Raw genomic sequence first — 12,422 nt, 5'->3', positions numbered from 1 at the left:
AGCAAACCAGCCGGTCTTTTTCGACATCTGATCTCACACATTGCCAAACACGCTATCTACGCTCTCATAGATATAAGTGTCCACTCATCATTCGAAACCCAGCCCCCGCGTTGATGCTGTTCAGGAACTTGAGAGAACTGCAGCTCAGAACGCGAGTTCTCTGTCGCGCCGGTGCCGTTGCAAGGGAGAGCTGCAAAGCTCCAACAACTGCCCCGCATTACGCTCCAAACGGTTTAGCGTATTTCTCCAACCTTTCCGCACACCACCAGCTGGGCAACGACCATCGCAGGTGGTCATCGCCAAAATTTCGCAAAAGTCCCCCACTTCGCTACCTAAAGTTTGCATCGACGTCCAGCTCGACCACCGCAGCAATGGACACATCCGCAGCAGAACCCGTCAATCAGCCAGCAAAGGACCTCGAGATGTCCGAAACCACTCCAGAAACTACCGCCGTCGCATCTTCAGCCCCCAATGGTGGTGTCGCAGAGGGTGCCGCAGCATCAGCACCGTCGATCGCCACGGTAGAAGGAGGAGCGCAAGCCGCTGAGGAAAAGGAAGGCGAGGAAGCCGACGTAGAATCATCCGGTCCAGCCGCAGACGGCGACGGCGCCGCCTCCGAAGAACCCAAAATCTCAAAGAACCAGCTCCGCAAGATGAAGCGCAAAGCCGCGTGGGAGGACGGCCGCGAAGACCGCAAGCGCAAACGCAAAGACAAGCGCCACGACAGACAAGTCGCCCGCCGCGAAGAGCTCGCCGCCGCCGTGGCCGAAGCCGAAGCAAAAGGTATCGACCCGTCCACCGTCACCATCCCGCCGCGCCGCAAGGTGCCCCGCGTGCCCCCGACGCAGGTGCCCATCACCCTGATCCTCGACTGCGCGTTCGAAAAGTACATGCTCGAAAAGGAGCAGGTCTCGCTCGCGAGCCAGATCACCCGGTCCTACTCGGACAACCGCCAGTCGCGGTACCGCGCGCACCTGTACGTCAGCTCGTACGGGGGCCAGCTCAAGGAGCGCTTCGAGGGTACGCTGGGCAGTCAGCACGTGCACTGGAAGGGCGTGAAGCTCGTCGAGGGCGACTTTGTCGCGGCGGCCAAGGACGCGGACGAGCTGATGAAGGGCCCGCGCGGCGGAAAGATCATTGACGTGCTGAATCCCACCGAGGAGGACGGCACACCCGCGAAGAAGCCCGCCGTGTTTAGAGACGTCATCCACGACTCGCCGAACCCGGATCCCGAACCCGAACCCGCGGACGAGCTCAAGAACATTGTCTACCTCTCCTCCGACTCGGTAAACACCCTCGACCGCCTCGAGCCCAACACGAGCTATGTCATTGGCGGCCTCGTGGACAGGAACAGGGAAAAGGGCCTGTGCCACCGCCGCGCGCGCGAGATGGGCATCCGGACGGCCAAGTTGCCCATCGGGGAATACATGAACCTGTCAAGCCGGAGGGTCCTCGCGACGAACCACGTTGTGGAGATTATGCTCAACTGGCTCGAGACGGGCAGCTGGGCCGAGGCGTTCCTTAAGATCATCCCCAAGCGCAAGGAGGCGAAGCTGAAGGAGGAGGGCGCGGGCAGTGCCAGTGGTACGCCGGCTGCTCAGGGGGAGGGCGAGGGCGAGGGTGATAATGTTGAGGATAGCAGGTTTGAGGAAGAGAATGATGAGGATGTGGATGAGAACCAGACCATCACGGAGACCGTGGCGGCACCTGAATCAACGGAGGCGGCTCAGGAGAGTGGCAAGACGGAAGTGAGTACATCATAGCCAGGCATGGCAGGCGATTTAAAAAGTTGATAGAATACCCCCTCCCTTTGTTGTCTGGAATCAAAGGGACAAAACAGACCACAAACACCAACCCATTAACCAAAAGGCCCCCAATCATACAAAAGTCGTGTCGATTTGCTTTCAAAATTCCATGCTGTCCTCTTCCCTTTCCCTCTTGACCTTGACGTCCCTCTCATCCTTCATCAAGCCAATCACAAACGACCGGAACTGTTCCACGTACGGCTTCAAGCTCGTCTTCTCCCAATCCTGCACGCTCTTCTGCTGCGACCCAGCCCCCTCGGCGTCCTCGTCGCCGCCCTTCCACGCATCAATCTCCGCCAGCAGGCTCTGCACCGTCGGCACGGCCAGCGGGTCAAAGTCCTCGAGCCTCTTGGTGTCGATCGGCACGCACACCCTGCCGGTGCCGGGGTGGACAACAAAGGGCGATTTGAGCAAATGGTTCAGCTTCTTGCTGACCTCGATATCGAGGCGCGGGTACGTGTACTCGAGCACAATATCCTGCTTGGCCTCCAGCAGCGCCTTGGCATCGAGCTTCTTGCTCGCGCCGCTCTTGGCCACGGTGTCGATGTCGGCCCACTTGGCAATGGATGACCGACCCGGCGCCGCGTCCCACTTCTTGCGAAGGGATTCGTTGAGGTCCTTGTCCGGGAGGAGCTGGAGCAGACGCTCCGCGCGCTCGTTGGAGGCCCAGGGGTCTTGAGCCTCGAGGACATCTTCTTGGAAGTGTGATTTGAGGGTATCCAGACTCCGTCTACGGCCATGTTAGTTATTCCAACGCCTTGCTCAGTTGTGCAAACATCACTTACGAAACGTGAGGATGCAGCGGTCGCCACAGGTTGACCTTCTTCCCGCTCTGCGCGCCACCCTTGAGAACCTCCAAGTACCCCGCGATAGACCTACGCATCTGGTCGCCCATCGTGCGCGCCTTCTTGTCGCAAACCCACGCGTGGGCACCTCTTCGACCAGAGTACACCCACATTATGTGCTTGAATCCAAAGTCGTCCCGCAGCGCAACGTCGACGACCTTGATCGCCATCGTGATGAACTGCCAACACTTATTGCAGATATTCGCCTTGTCACAACACGTTCTGATGTCGTCGTAATCTGTCAAATCGATATCGAAGCACAGCTCCTTGGCGAGCGGCTTGAATGCGCTGGCGTTACGGAGGGTTTTGCGGTCGCGCGGGTTCGTGGTGTAGACGGGACCGATCTCGAAACGGGAGGGCATGAGGCGAAGAACGTCTTTTCGCAGGCTGGGGTGTGAGGGGTTAGTTTCTGTCGTACTCCCAGGAGTGAAGTAACAAGGTCATAGTAGACTCACAGATCGTGGCTCGCAAAGGACTGGTATCGTAGGTATGCGTCGTTCTGTAGCGTGAAAGCGAATTCTCTATGGCCAAAGTCGTTGGTCGGTGATGGGCTGTGATTCAGCCATTGGAAGAGGTATCTCCAAGGGAATAGACGCTGATAAAAACTGCGCATCACCTCAGGATCTGAAGCCTTGAGGTCTGCAACATCTCTACACCTGGTATTAGCAATTGCCCCTCCATTCCATGTCGGATAACCCACGTTGGAGAAGGGGGTGTCAAGACCCCATCTGGACTCGATGAGGGAGCGTCTTGTGGTCTTGAGCTGGGGAATTCATCGTCTGAATCGGCGTCTGCGAACAGGTCGTCCAGCTTGACCTCGCTCTTCTCTTCGGCGGCCGGCGCAGGCGCAGGCGCCTCGGCCTCCTCCATCGCTACGTCGCCATCCGTTACCTGGGCAACATCTTCGGGAACGGTGGAATCGACCATTGTGTCGTCGGTCATGGCGGTGGTCTGAGGTGAGTTTGCTTCTGGTGACACTGAATGAGGCATCGCTATGTCTGTGAGGGTGATTGAAGGTGACAACTTCAAGTATCGCTCTGCTAAGGTAGTATCGGTCACTTTGTCTTGGTGGGCAATTTGCCGGGGCAACTTTGCGGGCGGGCGTTGCTGGACAGGGGCGCGTCAGGGACGCGTTTTCTCGCGTAAAGAGCTGGGATGGGCCCCGTCCCCTGCTGAATGGCTTAGTCATTAGCGGAACCATCCCGACTTCACCTCCTTCCTTCCGTCTACCCTACTCCGTGCTCTACTACTCTAACTCCTCGAAGGGACCTAGTCAATGCAACGTTCCTCACATTCTGAGTCGGATTGTATTATTTCCCTATATTTCTAGGTAAAAATTCAATGGTCCCGTTTCAGATGATGCCCAACATTCGTCTATCATAAACTCATTCAGGCGCAATACACCATGACAATAGTTGACGTAAAAGACCACCTACCAGAGCAATGCCATCCGTGAACCGTCCGGTTTTCTGGCTCTTTCCGCCTGATTCGATCCCTCTTTGCTTCCTTATCTGAGCCTCTGATTTTCACTCGGCCGGATAGATCTCAGATTGCCGCAAACTCATCCTCATTGACGGCTCCCACAGGATTTTGAGACCCGAAACAGGGTTAGCAATACTTCACCAGGCTAACTCCCGTTCCGCTAATCGACCGCTTCCTCATATGGAGTGAGAGTCCACGGCGAATTGTACGAGGCACCGGTCCAGGCTATCCTCTCACTTAAACGTATAATTCCAATGACCCTCACTTGTCGACTGACTTCATCGTAACAGTTCACTACAAATTCATGAAAGACTGAACCAGAGGCCCTGACACCAAGCACTTTCTTAATTGGATCGCCGTCTCTGGGAAAGCCTCACAGGTGGTTGCGGGAATACATCGCACAGTATCGGATCTAGCACTGAAGGTCAACCCCATGTATACTTGACCACGAGGTGCTTACTCGGCCGAGGCGCTCCCGTGGTAGTTCATTCCATGATCAGCAGTGCAACGTGGTTCCAGATGACTGAGTTTCTTCAATCCATTCGTGGGCAATATCAATGCTGCAGATGCCGAAGAGAAGGCATAGAGCCCTATACCTCATACCGTAGGATCTCTTGACTTTTGGTACCTCATTCGATGGAGAATTCGTAACATCTACGGTGCGAAAAGAAATCGATTTCTTATTAGGATATCATCGGTGCATGACATTGACGAGAAGCTGCCGTTGCAAAATTGCCCCGTACGGGTTTCATGATCCATCGCTTTCATCCCTTCGTGAACAAACACAGGAAGGATGAGCGTGAGACTTGGTGACTGGGAAGGATGCTGGCAGCTCGAAAGAGATTTCTGGTGGAGGCCAGTGGCCACGGAAAACAACATCATTTTCATATGTGTTCAGAGTCTACTGGAAGGCACGCTCGTTTCACCGTAAACTTGAGAAGTAAGATGGAGGTCCAGATGGGAGGCTTGAAGTCTCATCAATATGATGACGAGAAAGTGAGGAGGTACGCCGGTAGAGCTCGCTCAAGCAGCAAGAACTCCATGTCGGTGACAAGAATCCACCAGTAGCCGTGTAACACGGAGGGCCAGGAGCAATCATGGTCAGCACCGGCGTCAGAGTGTCCTCTATTCGACTTGCTTCGTCGAGCTCTCCTCGTCCCATAAAAGTTGGCCGTGAAGCTATCCAAAAATCTCGAATCCCGCAAGCTAGTCTGCTGCATATGCTACTAGATATGATCGAAATTGATCAGCCGCTGGCTTCTCGTGCTCATAAAGCAGGGCCAAGTTGTGGTCTGTACTTGCAAGCCTACTTTACCTGGAGAACATGACTGCCGCTCTCACTTAGATATCGCTGCCTTTGCTTACACAGGGGAAAGCTATCAACGCCACAGAGAGCAAACATTTCAACATCTTTAGCACGAGGGCCCGGTAGAGGGGATGATGTAGTTTGAAATCATTGCCGTGATTCATCTTGAACTCTAAGCGTGATCCCGTTCAGTCGGCAAAATTGCAGGCTCTTGGTTCTCCACCATATGGACTCGGCAGCCCCGTGCCGGAAAATCTCAGCCTCGAGTGATAATGACCTCGTTGGCAGATCTTCGGGCATCAGGTGTCCCTCGCCGGATGCTCTATCGCTCCAGTAAGCATCTGGAGGCTCTCCAGCGACGAGATGACTTGGCCGGCTACGCCCGTCAAATAGCAGAGCCTCCAGAACTGGGATATCAAACAACCAATAGATTCAAGTTCTTGATGATTTCAACCCTTGGAGCGGCGTCTCGCCCGAAGTTGAATCTCATTGGCTGGTTGGTTTGCGGAATTTTCCCAGCGATTTTGAAATGAGAACACCCCCAGTGCTTCAAGCTCACCTCAGACAGGTCTGGATTACGATTCAAAGGGATCTCCTTTGTGTGTAATTGACAGGAGCGTGAAGAATACGTATCTCAGCTGGCGATCGCCAGGTAATTCTCGACACGATGCCGATGTGCGAAACTCGCCTCCATGCCAGTGATGTGGAATCAAAAAGGGTCTTCAGTATGCAAGTTGTCCAGTCAATCACTGTCTCGAAAAAAACAGGCCAATCTGGAAGAAGGATCATAGATGATTGGTGGACTTCCATGCGGGCGATATATGCCACACATGCCACGCGATAGGGCTATAAAGGGTTCAAGGGAGGAGGCCATGGCCGGCACCTGCTGGTCTACGGCGCTACGTCCGGCTGGCAGGGCGGGAGCAAAAGCCATCAACAACGCGGAGCCGGGCGCTCGCCCGCCCTCTAGCTCGAGACATTGTGTCTCGGCGCCTGGTCCCCCGCTGTGGAATGCTCGGCCACGATGTCTTCGAACCCAATCTCCCTGCACTCGTAGAGCTCGGCGATATGGCCTGATTCGATCTCGTCCCAGGCACTTGGTTCTGGCGGATGGGATGATCGACTGGAGAGGGATTCAGATCAATAATCCTGAGGGCCGCTTGACGATCCCTTGAGGGGAAGAGGACTTGTCCAGCATGTGCCGTCCGGTGTCTCTAGAAACATGTTGTCTGAGCCCATTGCTGACTTCTTGTTCAAGAATTGAGCCGGTTTTGGACGAAGGCGTGGAAAGGTAATCTGATTAGATGGATCCAAGCCCGTCTTAGATGTCCTAGAGTCATCTCACCTCGTAACAGTATTACATTTCATCAGAAAAAATTGAATCTGCTGGTCACTGCGGGAACGTTGCTGGTGTCCTCGGCTTAACGGCATCTGCATCTTCAGAAACATCGGATGCGGTTGGAGGCTCACCGCGCCAGCGGCTCTCTGCGCCTCGAGACGCGATCACCAACCAGCAACTGACAGGGCGGCTGTAACGGGTGTTCGAGTGTGTGTTCGACTTCGGATCCGGCGGGTGTAAAGTGTTTTCGGAAACGCCAATGTCGATCCCCTGCTCGTAATCCCCGCCGCAGGCATCCAACGAATGGAGACGTCTGACAAGGAGAGGAGGATCTCAGGCTCGCACTGCTCGGTCTGAGACCCTTCAGCCAGAAGTGCGGTACCGTACGGCAAGAGTGAGAGGCAGCCGGGAAATATCCGACTCCGTGGTTGGCTGCACAGTGTTCGAATAGAGTAGGTATTTGCGGTGAAGCGGGCAGCCGTCGTGCCGTCAAAACGTGCTGCTGGTCCCCTGGATACTGCTCTGCAATTTACATCGTGCGTCGTGGTAGGAATCCGGATGGTTTCGCCAATTGGGGCCAACCCCCCAGCACCAGTGGCGGACAGTGGATAGGGCCAAGGGGTTTGACGGTGACCTCCCTCACCTGACGCTGTGAAAAATCTTACCGTCCCGCCTCATCATTTTCCCTCTCCCATCGGTCGGGAGATCTCATGGATCCTGGTCCTGGGCGCCAAGGTCACGGTGTGGATGGTGTGACCCGTGCAGAACTGGCAGCGTCCCCTCAGTTGCGTCATAATGGGGCTAGCGTCGCTGTGTAGATGGGACAGGCCGGCTTGGAGTTGTCTGCTAACTTCAGCCTCCATCAGCAAGTGTGCCATGTTTGGCCATGTTGCCGCTCGGACGTCCATGATGATGATGTTGATGATGATAACTTCAAGGTTGATTGAAAGCTTCGTGTACCTTAATTTTAGTTGGCAACCTGAGAAGGGCAAGTTCGGCGCGAGCTGCGTCACCTCCGCCGGCCGCATGCTTTGACAGCATCCTAGTTGTCCGTTTGGCGACGTTGAACCCTTGGCGACGCCGTGGCGCCGTCCAACTTCTTGGTTTGCCGATCTTGGCGCCGGATGGAATGCTGTCCGTTTCGGAATCGGCCTGGGACCGCTGAGCTAATTCAATTATTTGTGTCCGCACGCTGAAGTATTCCGGGGACTGAGCAGTCCAATCGGCCGACACGTCCTTCGCTGGGACCCCTTGCATGGGCCAGATGGAGGGGAATGCACCGCAAGGTACGGTTGGAAAGCACAATGCCGTGTGCCCATCTGAACTATTCGTACAGGCAGTATCTAAGCTTCCTTTGGCGAGGGAGGTTTTTAGGTAGTCGGTTCAAACCGAAGGGCGGTCCCAGAAGGCCGGGTTTCGGCTGCTGTCAGTGCTCGAGTCTGGTCTGCCCTATGCTGCACGCGCTGACGAGGTAGGCTTGCGCTGCGACGCCCTTTACGCAATGCCTTCTAGAAAGCAGAGAAAGGTCACCCCGGACGACAGATTAGGATCAGCGAGATGCTGCTTCAAGATGAGCAGACTGCGTTACACTGTTGAGAAATTGAAGGGGACAGGACCGAAAGTGTAAAACACAGCTTTGCGTATTAGTTACCGGCGTCATTGGTTTGTAGTTGGCGAGGTCAACTTGATATCTCGTTGTTGTGTGTCTGAAAGATGCTGTGATCTCTAGACCGCCGTGGTCATTAACGTTCGAAATACACTGGCGGGAACGAACCGTCTTCAGGTGGGAGGATTGGCGGAAAAGGGACAGCGGATTGTAGGACCTATTGTCAAAGCAGCCTGGACTGCTCGTCAGATGGTGGCAGCGCGGCAAGACTCAGACGCCCGTTTAGGACGTCTTGAGCTGATCCAGTTAATCAAGGCTGGCCAATCTAGAGGCAGCCATCGCGGATCGTTGCTGTCTTGGTCCTCAGGATGATGGCTGGGCGGGTGGTGCAGTAGGCCGGTCAAGTTGCCAAATCCACCGCCCATCACACGGGCATCCACTCGATTGGCGAACAACTACTGTTGACTTGGAGCACAGTATGAAGGGTCTTTATTCCAGTTTTGTCTTTGTCCGAGAGGTTCTCCCAAACCGTTTCTCCGTCTCTCCCCGCACTACAGGAAGGACCCTTTACCGCCCAGAGTTGAGATGGCATGCATCCTAGGAGTCGGCGAGACAAGCAAGACAAGATAATTTCTGCAGCTGTCTCTGCGCTCGTTGCTCCTATACAGGACACTCGCACAGCGCAGCAGGAATCGTGTGTCGCGGAAACAGCCGGCCGTGTCCTATTCGTTACTCCATATTTCGGATGCCAGTCCGTCTTTCGAGGTCGCCGAGAAGATGGCTTACTCGAGCACGATATTTTCAGGACGACAGGGTCTTTGAGAAGAAGCCATCGCGCCGTGTGGCACGCAACTTGGTGGTTGCTTGCCCGCCGGAATTGCTTTTGGGGCGCCAGTTGGCCCCCAGCGTCGGATAACCCGAGTTCCTTATTGTCTCGGACTCCCTATTCGTGGTGTGAAGGATGACCACTGTGTGCGTGCGAGCATCTGTGTCTTCACACGCTAGGTAGGTATTCATCTGGATCGCCTTGTGGGTTCAGGCCAGGAGTTGGAGAGTCAGGATGCGAGGTGGTTTTAGGTCAACACGACACAAAGAGCAAGGGTCCAGAGCAGCAGTTCAGAGCCAAGGTGCCATTTCCCTACTAACGAATATCAGCCCGTGGTAAAAGTTAGTTCCCCGCGTAGGCAGCCTGCCAGTGCTTGCATACCTAGACCAGCAGGTCAGACCAAACCTTGGCCAGATGACTTTGCAAAGTGCACTGACAAGCTCTGTGAGTGCATGTCGTCTACGTAAGGCGCGTGTACCGTGCCTTGCAAGTTGGGACGAGTGACTCTGCTGTGGTAGACGTGCTCTTAGCTCCGATGATTTTGATCTATCGAGAAGATTGAGTGGCGGAATCTGGCTTGTCTGGGTTGCATGTCGCCTACTAGCCCGACTTCTGTCGGCTAGTCGAACCGGGGAAGTCCTGACAGGTGCAACACACGACACGGTCAGAGAGACGCGGATGGTGAGAGTGTGGTGGAGACGGTAGATGAGGTTGAAGTTGGTAGTACCCTATGCCAACCTGAGGCACATGGGGGACAGGTGGCAAGGACGGTATACTTATTAGAGCCTTTAGGGATGCTGTCGAAATGCTCGGTCTGGTCGGTGGCGAGCCGTAGCTATCTTTGGACCACCTGTTTGTGAGCACTGAGGTTGTCTGCATGTTGAAATTGGCTTGATGAACCATCGGGCGACGAGAAGGGCAAGTTGAGGTGGTGGTGGTGCCTGTTCTGTTAGTGTACCGAGGTACTCCCGGGTTGGGAAAAAAGCGTGCATGCAGGGCTTGTCGAGGTACGTAGCTACGTACTGGTCACACCGTCAGACGTCTTGCCATGTTCTGAGGACAGTATGAGGTCATTGTTTCCGACACGGATCATCAGTGGACCCGCGCAGCCGGCAGCAACTGGAGACGTCCCAGGTGTGGGGTCGGCTGCGGACCCGAAATGGACGAATCCCACGAGAGGAGAAAAAGGACACACTGTCACACTGTGAACATGGAAGGGCTGATCCACGATTCGCATGTCTCTTGTCCCCATCGCAGCTTAACCACTTCCAATGCAACCGCAGTTGGCACAAGGGCCACGAGCTGCGCGAACTGGGACCTCGAATTCGACAATTCGCGACTTGTCGACCAGGGCCGGGGTCCATTGACAGACCAGGGCTGCCAGATTGCCAGTTGCCCCCCCCCCCGCCCCCCTCTCCCCTCCGAAAGGTCCTTTTACCGTGTTTAATGAGGTTTCCTGGGTCGCAAATTCGCATACACAGCAATACGGCACTAAAATCACATTCACATTTCCCGCTTCCCACGCGCTGCTTCAGCCTTTGAGATTCAAGATTCGGGGGCTTCAGGCGTCAGGCTTCTCCCCCGTCCGTTGCCCGCCGCCCCACGGCCCAGGTCGCTTTTCTGCTCCTGGAACCTGCCGCCCGCACCGCACCCGCGTTTCCTTCCCTTCCGCGCCGCGCAGGAAATGCAGCAGGACCAGCCGATCGAGATTGAGACAACTCGTCCGCTTGTTCCCGTTCTTTTTACGGTACCCATACCCACTGGAACGACTCGAACGAGGTATCCGTAAGGTACGGGCAGTGGACACAGGTACAGGGTCACCGTCCTCGTGCTCGCCTCTTCTCTCCACCCAACATCTCCAGTTCGACCCATTTGGCTCGAGGGTATCATCCACCATTACCAGGACTCAGAAACTCAGACTCGAGAAGAAACAACAGATAGATCAGGAACAGAACACTCTCTTTGGCACTGAGGAGTCGGCGCCTTCTCTCTCTGATACATCGTGCGCGGACGTTGGAAGGATTAGCACAGGCCAAAGTTTCCCTTTTTCATCAACCTCAATATCGGATCCTGCCAGGCTCAATCTCAACACTACCTTAGTACCTCAGGCTACCCCTGTCAGTCTGCTCCCGCGGCTTTCTCTTGTTCAAGGCATCACCTCACTCGCATCTCTCATCGCCGTGATCTTATCGAGCCGCCCTCCCAGTGAGTGAGTGCTTCTTTGTACAGTTCAAGCCGAGTCTTTCCTCTTTCCCATGGCGCTCTGGGTTTCTAACTTGCGATAAAGTAGCTGGTTGGAATAGGAAAAGAAGGGTACAAGCCATCGAAGACGGCGGCGGCAGTGGCAGCGGCAGCACGAGCGCGAACGCCAGCACCACATAGCAATCCATACCGGATAACCTATTCGTCCCTTTGAACAGCGACTTGCATATGAGGCAGCGCGCTAATCACTCGTGGACACCCAACACCACCACCGCAATCTCGCTCGCACGTCAGGCCAGCACCAGTGCGGTACTGCACCGCGCATCCCAATACCATCCCACCGTGGCCGCGGCGCTGCACCTCTCGACTGAGTCGACTCTTCCCATCTGAATCTCTCCCACTTTCGGACCCCCAGACGCACACACGCACACACGCAGGCCGCAGGCGACAGACGCAGAAGCAGGGCAAGCAGAGCAGTCAAAAACCAAGCATATCCAGCTCACCCCCATTCCCTGTCGCCGCACCCAAGTCCACCACACGTCCACACCCCCTCATCCTTGCCCCCTTCCCACACCCCCGTCCGTCCCCGTACCTCCCTCTCCCTCGTCGGCCGGGTCCCAGTCGAGTACGAACCAGCAGTACGAAGTACCAGCAGCGCCAAAAAACCAGAACGAGCACCAAAGACGCACCAGCCAGGTCCTGCTCCACGTCGGGGCCTGCCATCCATCCATCCATCCATCCATCTGGTGCCCTGCGCCAGTTCCCAGTTTCCTAGATCTCGTCTTTTCGACTCTGCGAAACCTCAACCTCTGCTCAATCGAGGCCGGCGACCCGTTCCAACGTCTCCCACGACTGCGCCCTCCCTCGATTCCAGCGCACCATACCGAACAAAGCCTTTTGGATACACTTCGGCCGCATATCCTCCTCGAGGACGCTCTGCTGTCTTAGATCCCTTACTATCTACTTTAGCCCCCATTCCCCCAGGCGACCGCATCCGGATACCGTCACATT

General features: G+C 55.5%; 4 protein-coding genes across 4 annotated transcripts; 2 read left to right on the top strand and 2 right to left on the bottom strand.

Moving 5' to 3' along the window:
* Positions 1–371: 371 nt before the first annotated feature.
* On the top strand, positions 372–1,763 carry CPAR01_07360 (uncharacterized protein; the record flags this gene model as incomplete). Its single annotated transcript, XM_060491629.1, has 1 exon — positions 372–1,763. One exon carries the CDS (start codon positions 372–374, stop codon positions 1,761–1,763), a length of 1,392 nt encoding a protein of 463 aa, XP_060350503.1.
* Positions 1,764–1,904: 141 nt separating this feature from the next.
* Positions 1,905–3,739, bottom strand: CPAR01_07359 (eukaryotic and archaeal DNA primase small subunit; the record flags this gene model as incomplete). Its single annotated transcript, XM_060491628.1, has 4 exons — positions 1,905–2,535; positions 2,591–3,037; positions 3,106–3,300; positions 3,351–3,739. Coding segments are annotated over 4 exons (1,662 nt in total), but the record flags the coding sequence as incomplete, so codon positions are not given.
* Positions 3,740–6,941: 3,202 nt separating this feature from the next.
* Positions 6,942–7,298, bottom strand: CPAR01_07358 (uncharacterized protein; the record flags this gene model as incomplete). Its single annotated transcript, XM_060491627.1, has 1 exon — positions 6,942–7,298. A coding segment is annotated over one exon (357 nt), but the record flags the coding sequence as incomplete, so codon positions are not given.
* Positions 7,299–10,893: 3,595 nt separating this feature from the next.
* CPAR01_07357 (uncharacterized protein) lies at positions 10,894–12,359 on the top strand (the record flags this gene model as incomplete). The annotated part of the gene is made up of 3 exons (XM_060491626.1): positions 10,894–10,988; positions 11,128–11,418; positions 11,849–12,359. 3 exons carry the CDS (start codon positions 10,894–10,896, stop codon positions 12,357–12,359), a joined length of 897 nt encoding a protein of 298 aa, XP_060350500.1.
* Between the last annotated feature and the right edge of the window lie 63 nt (positions 12,360–12,422).

This window comes from Colletotrichum paranaense, assembly GCF_030867605.1.
Source record: "Colletotrichum paranaense strain IMI 384185 chromosome Unknown Scaffold_5.1, whole genome shotgun sequence".
Lineage (NCBI taxonomy): Eukaryota > Fungi > Ascomycota > Sordariomycetes > Glomerellales > Glomerellaceae > Colletotrichum > Colletotrichum paranaense.
The sequence above is the reverse complement of the archived record's forward strand: the minus strand, read 5'-3'. Positions and strand labels throughout refer to the sequence as shown.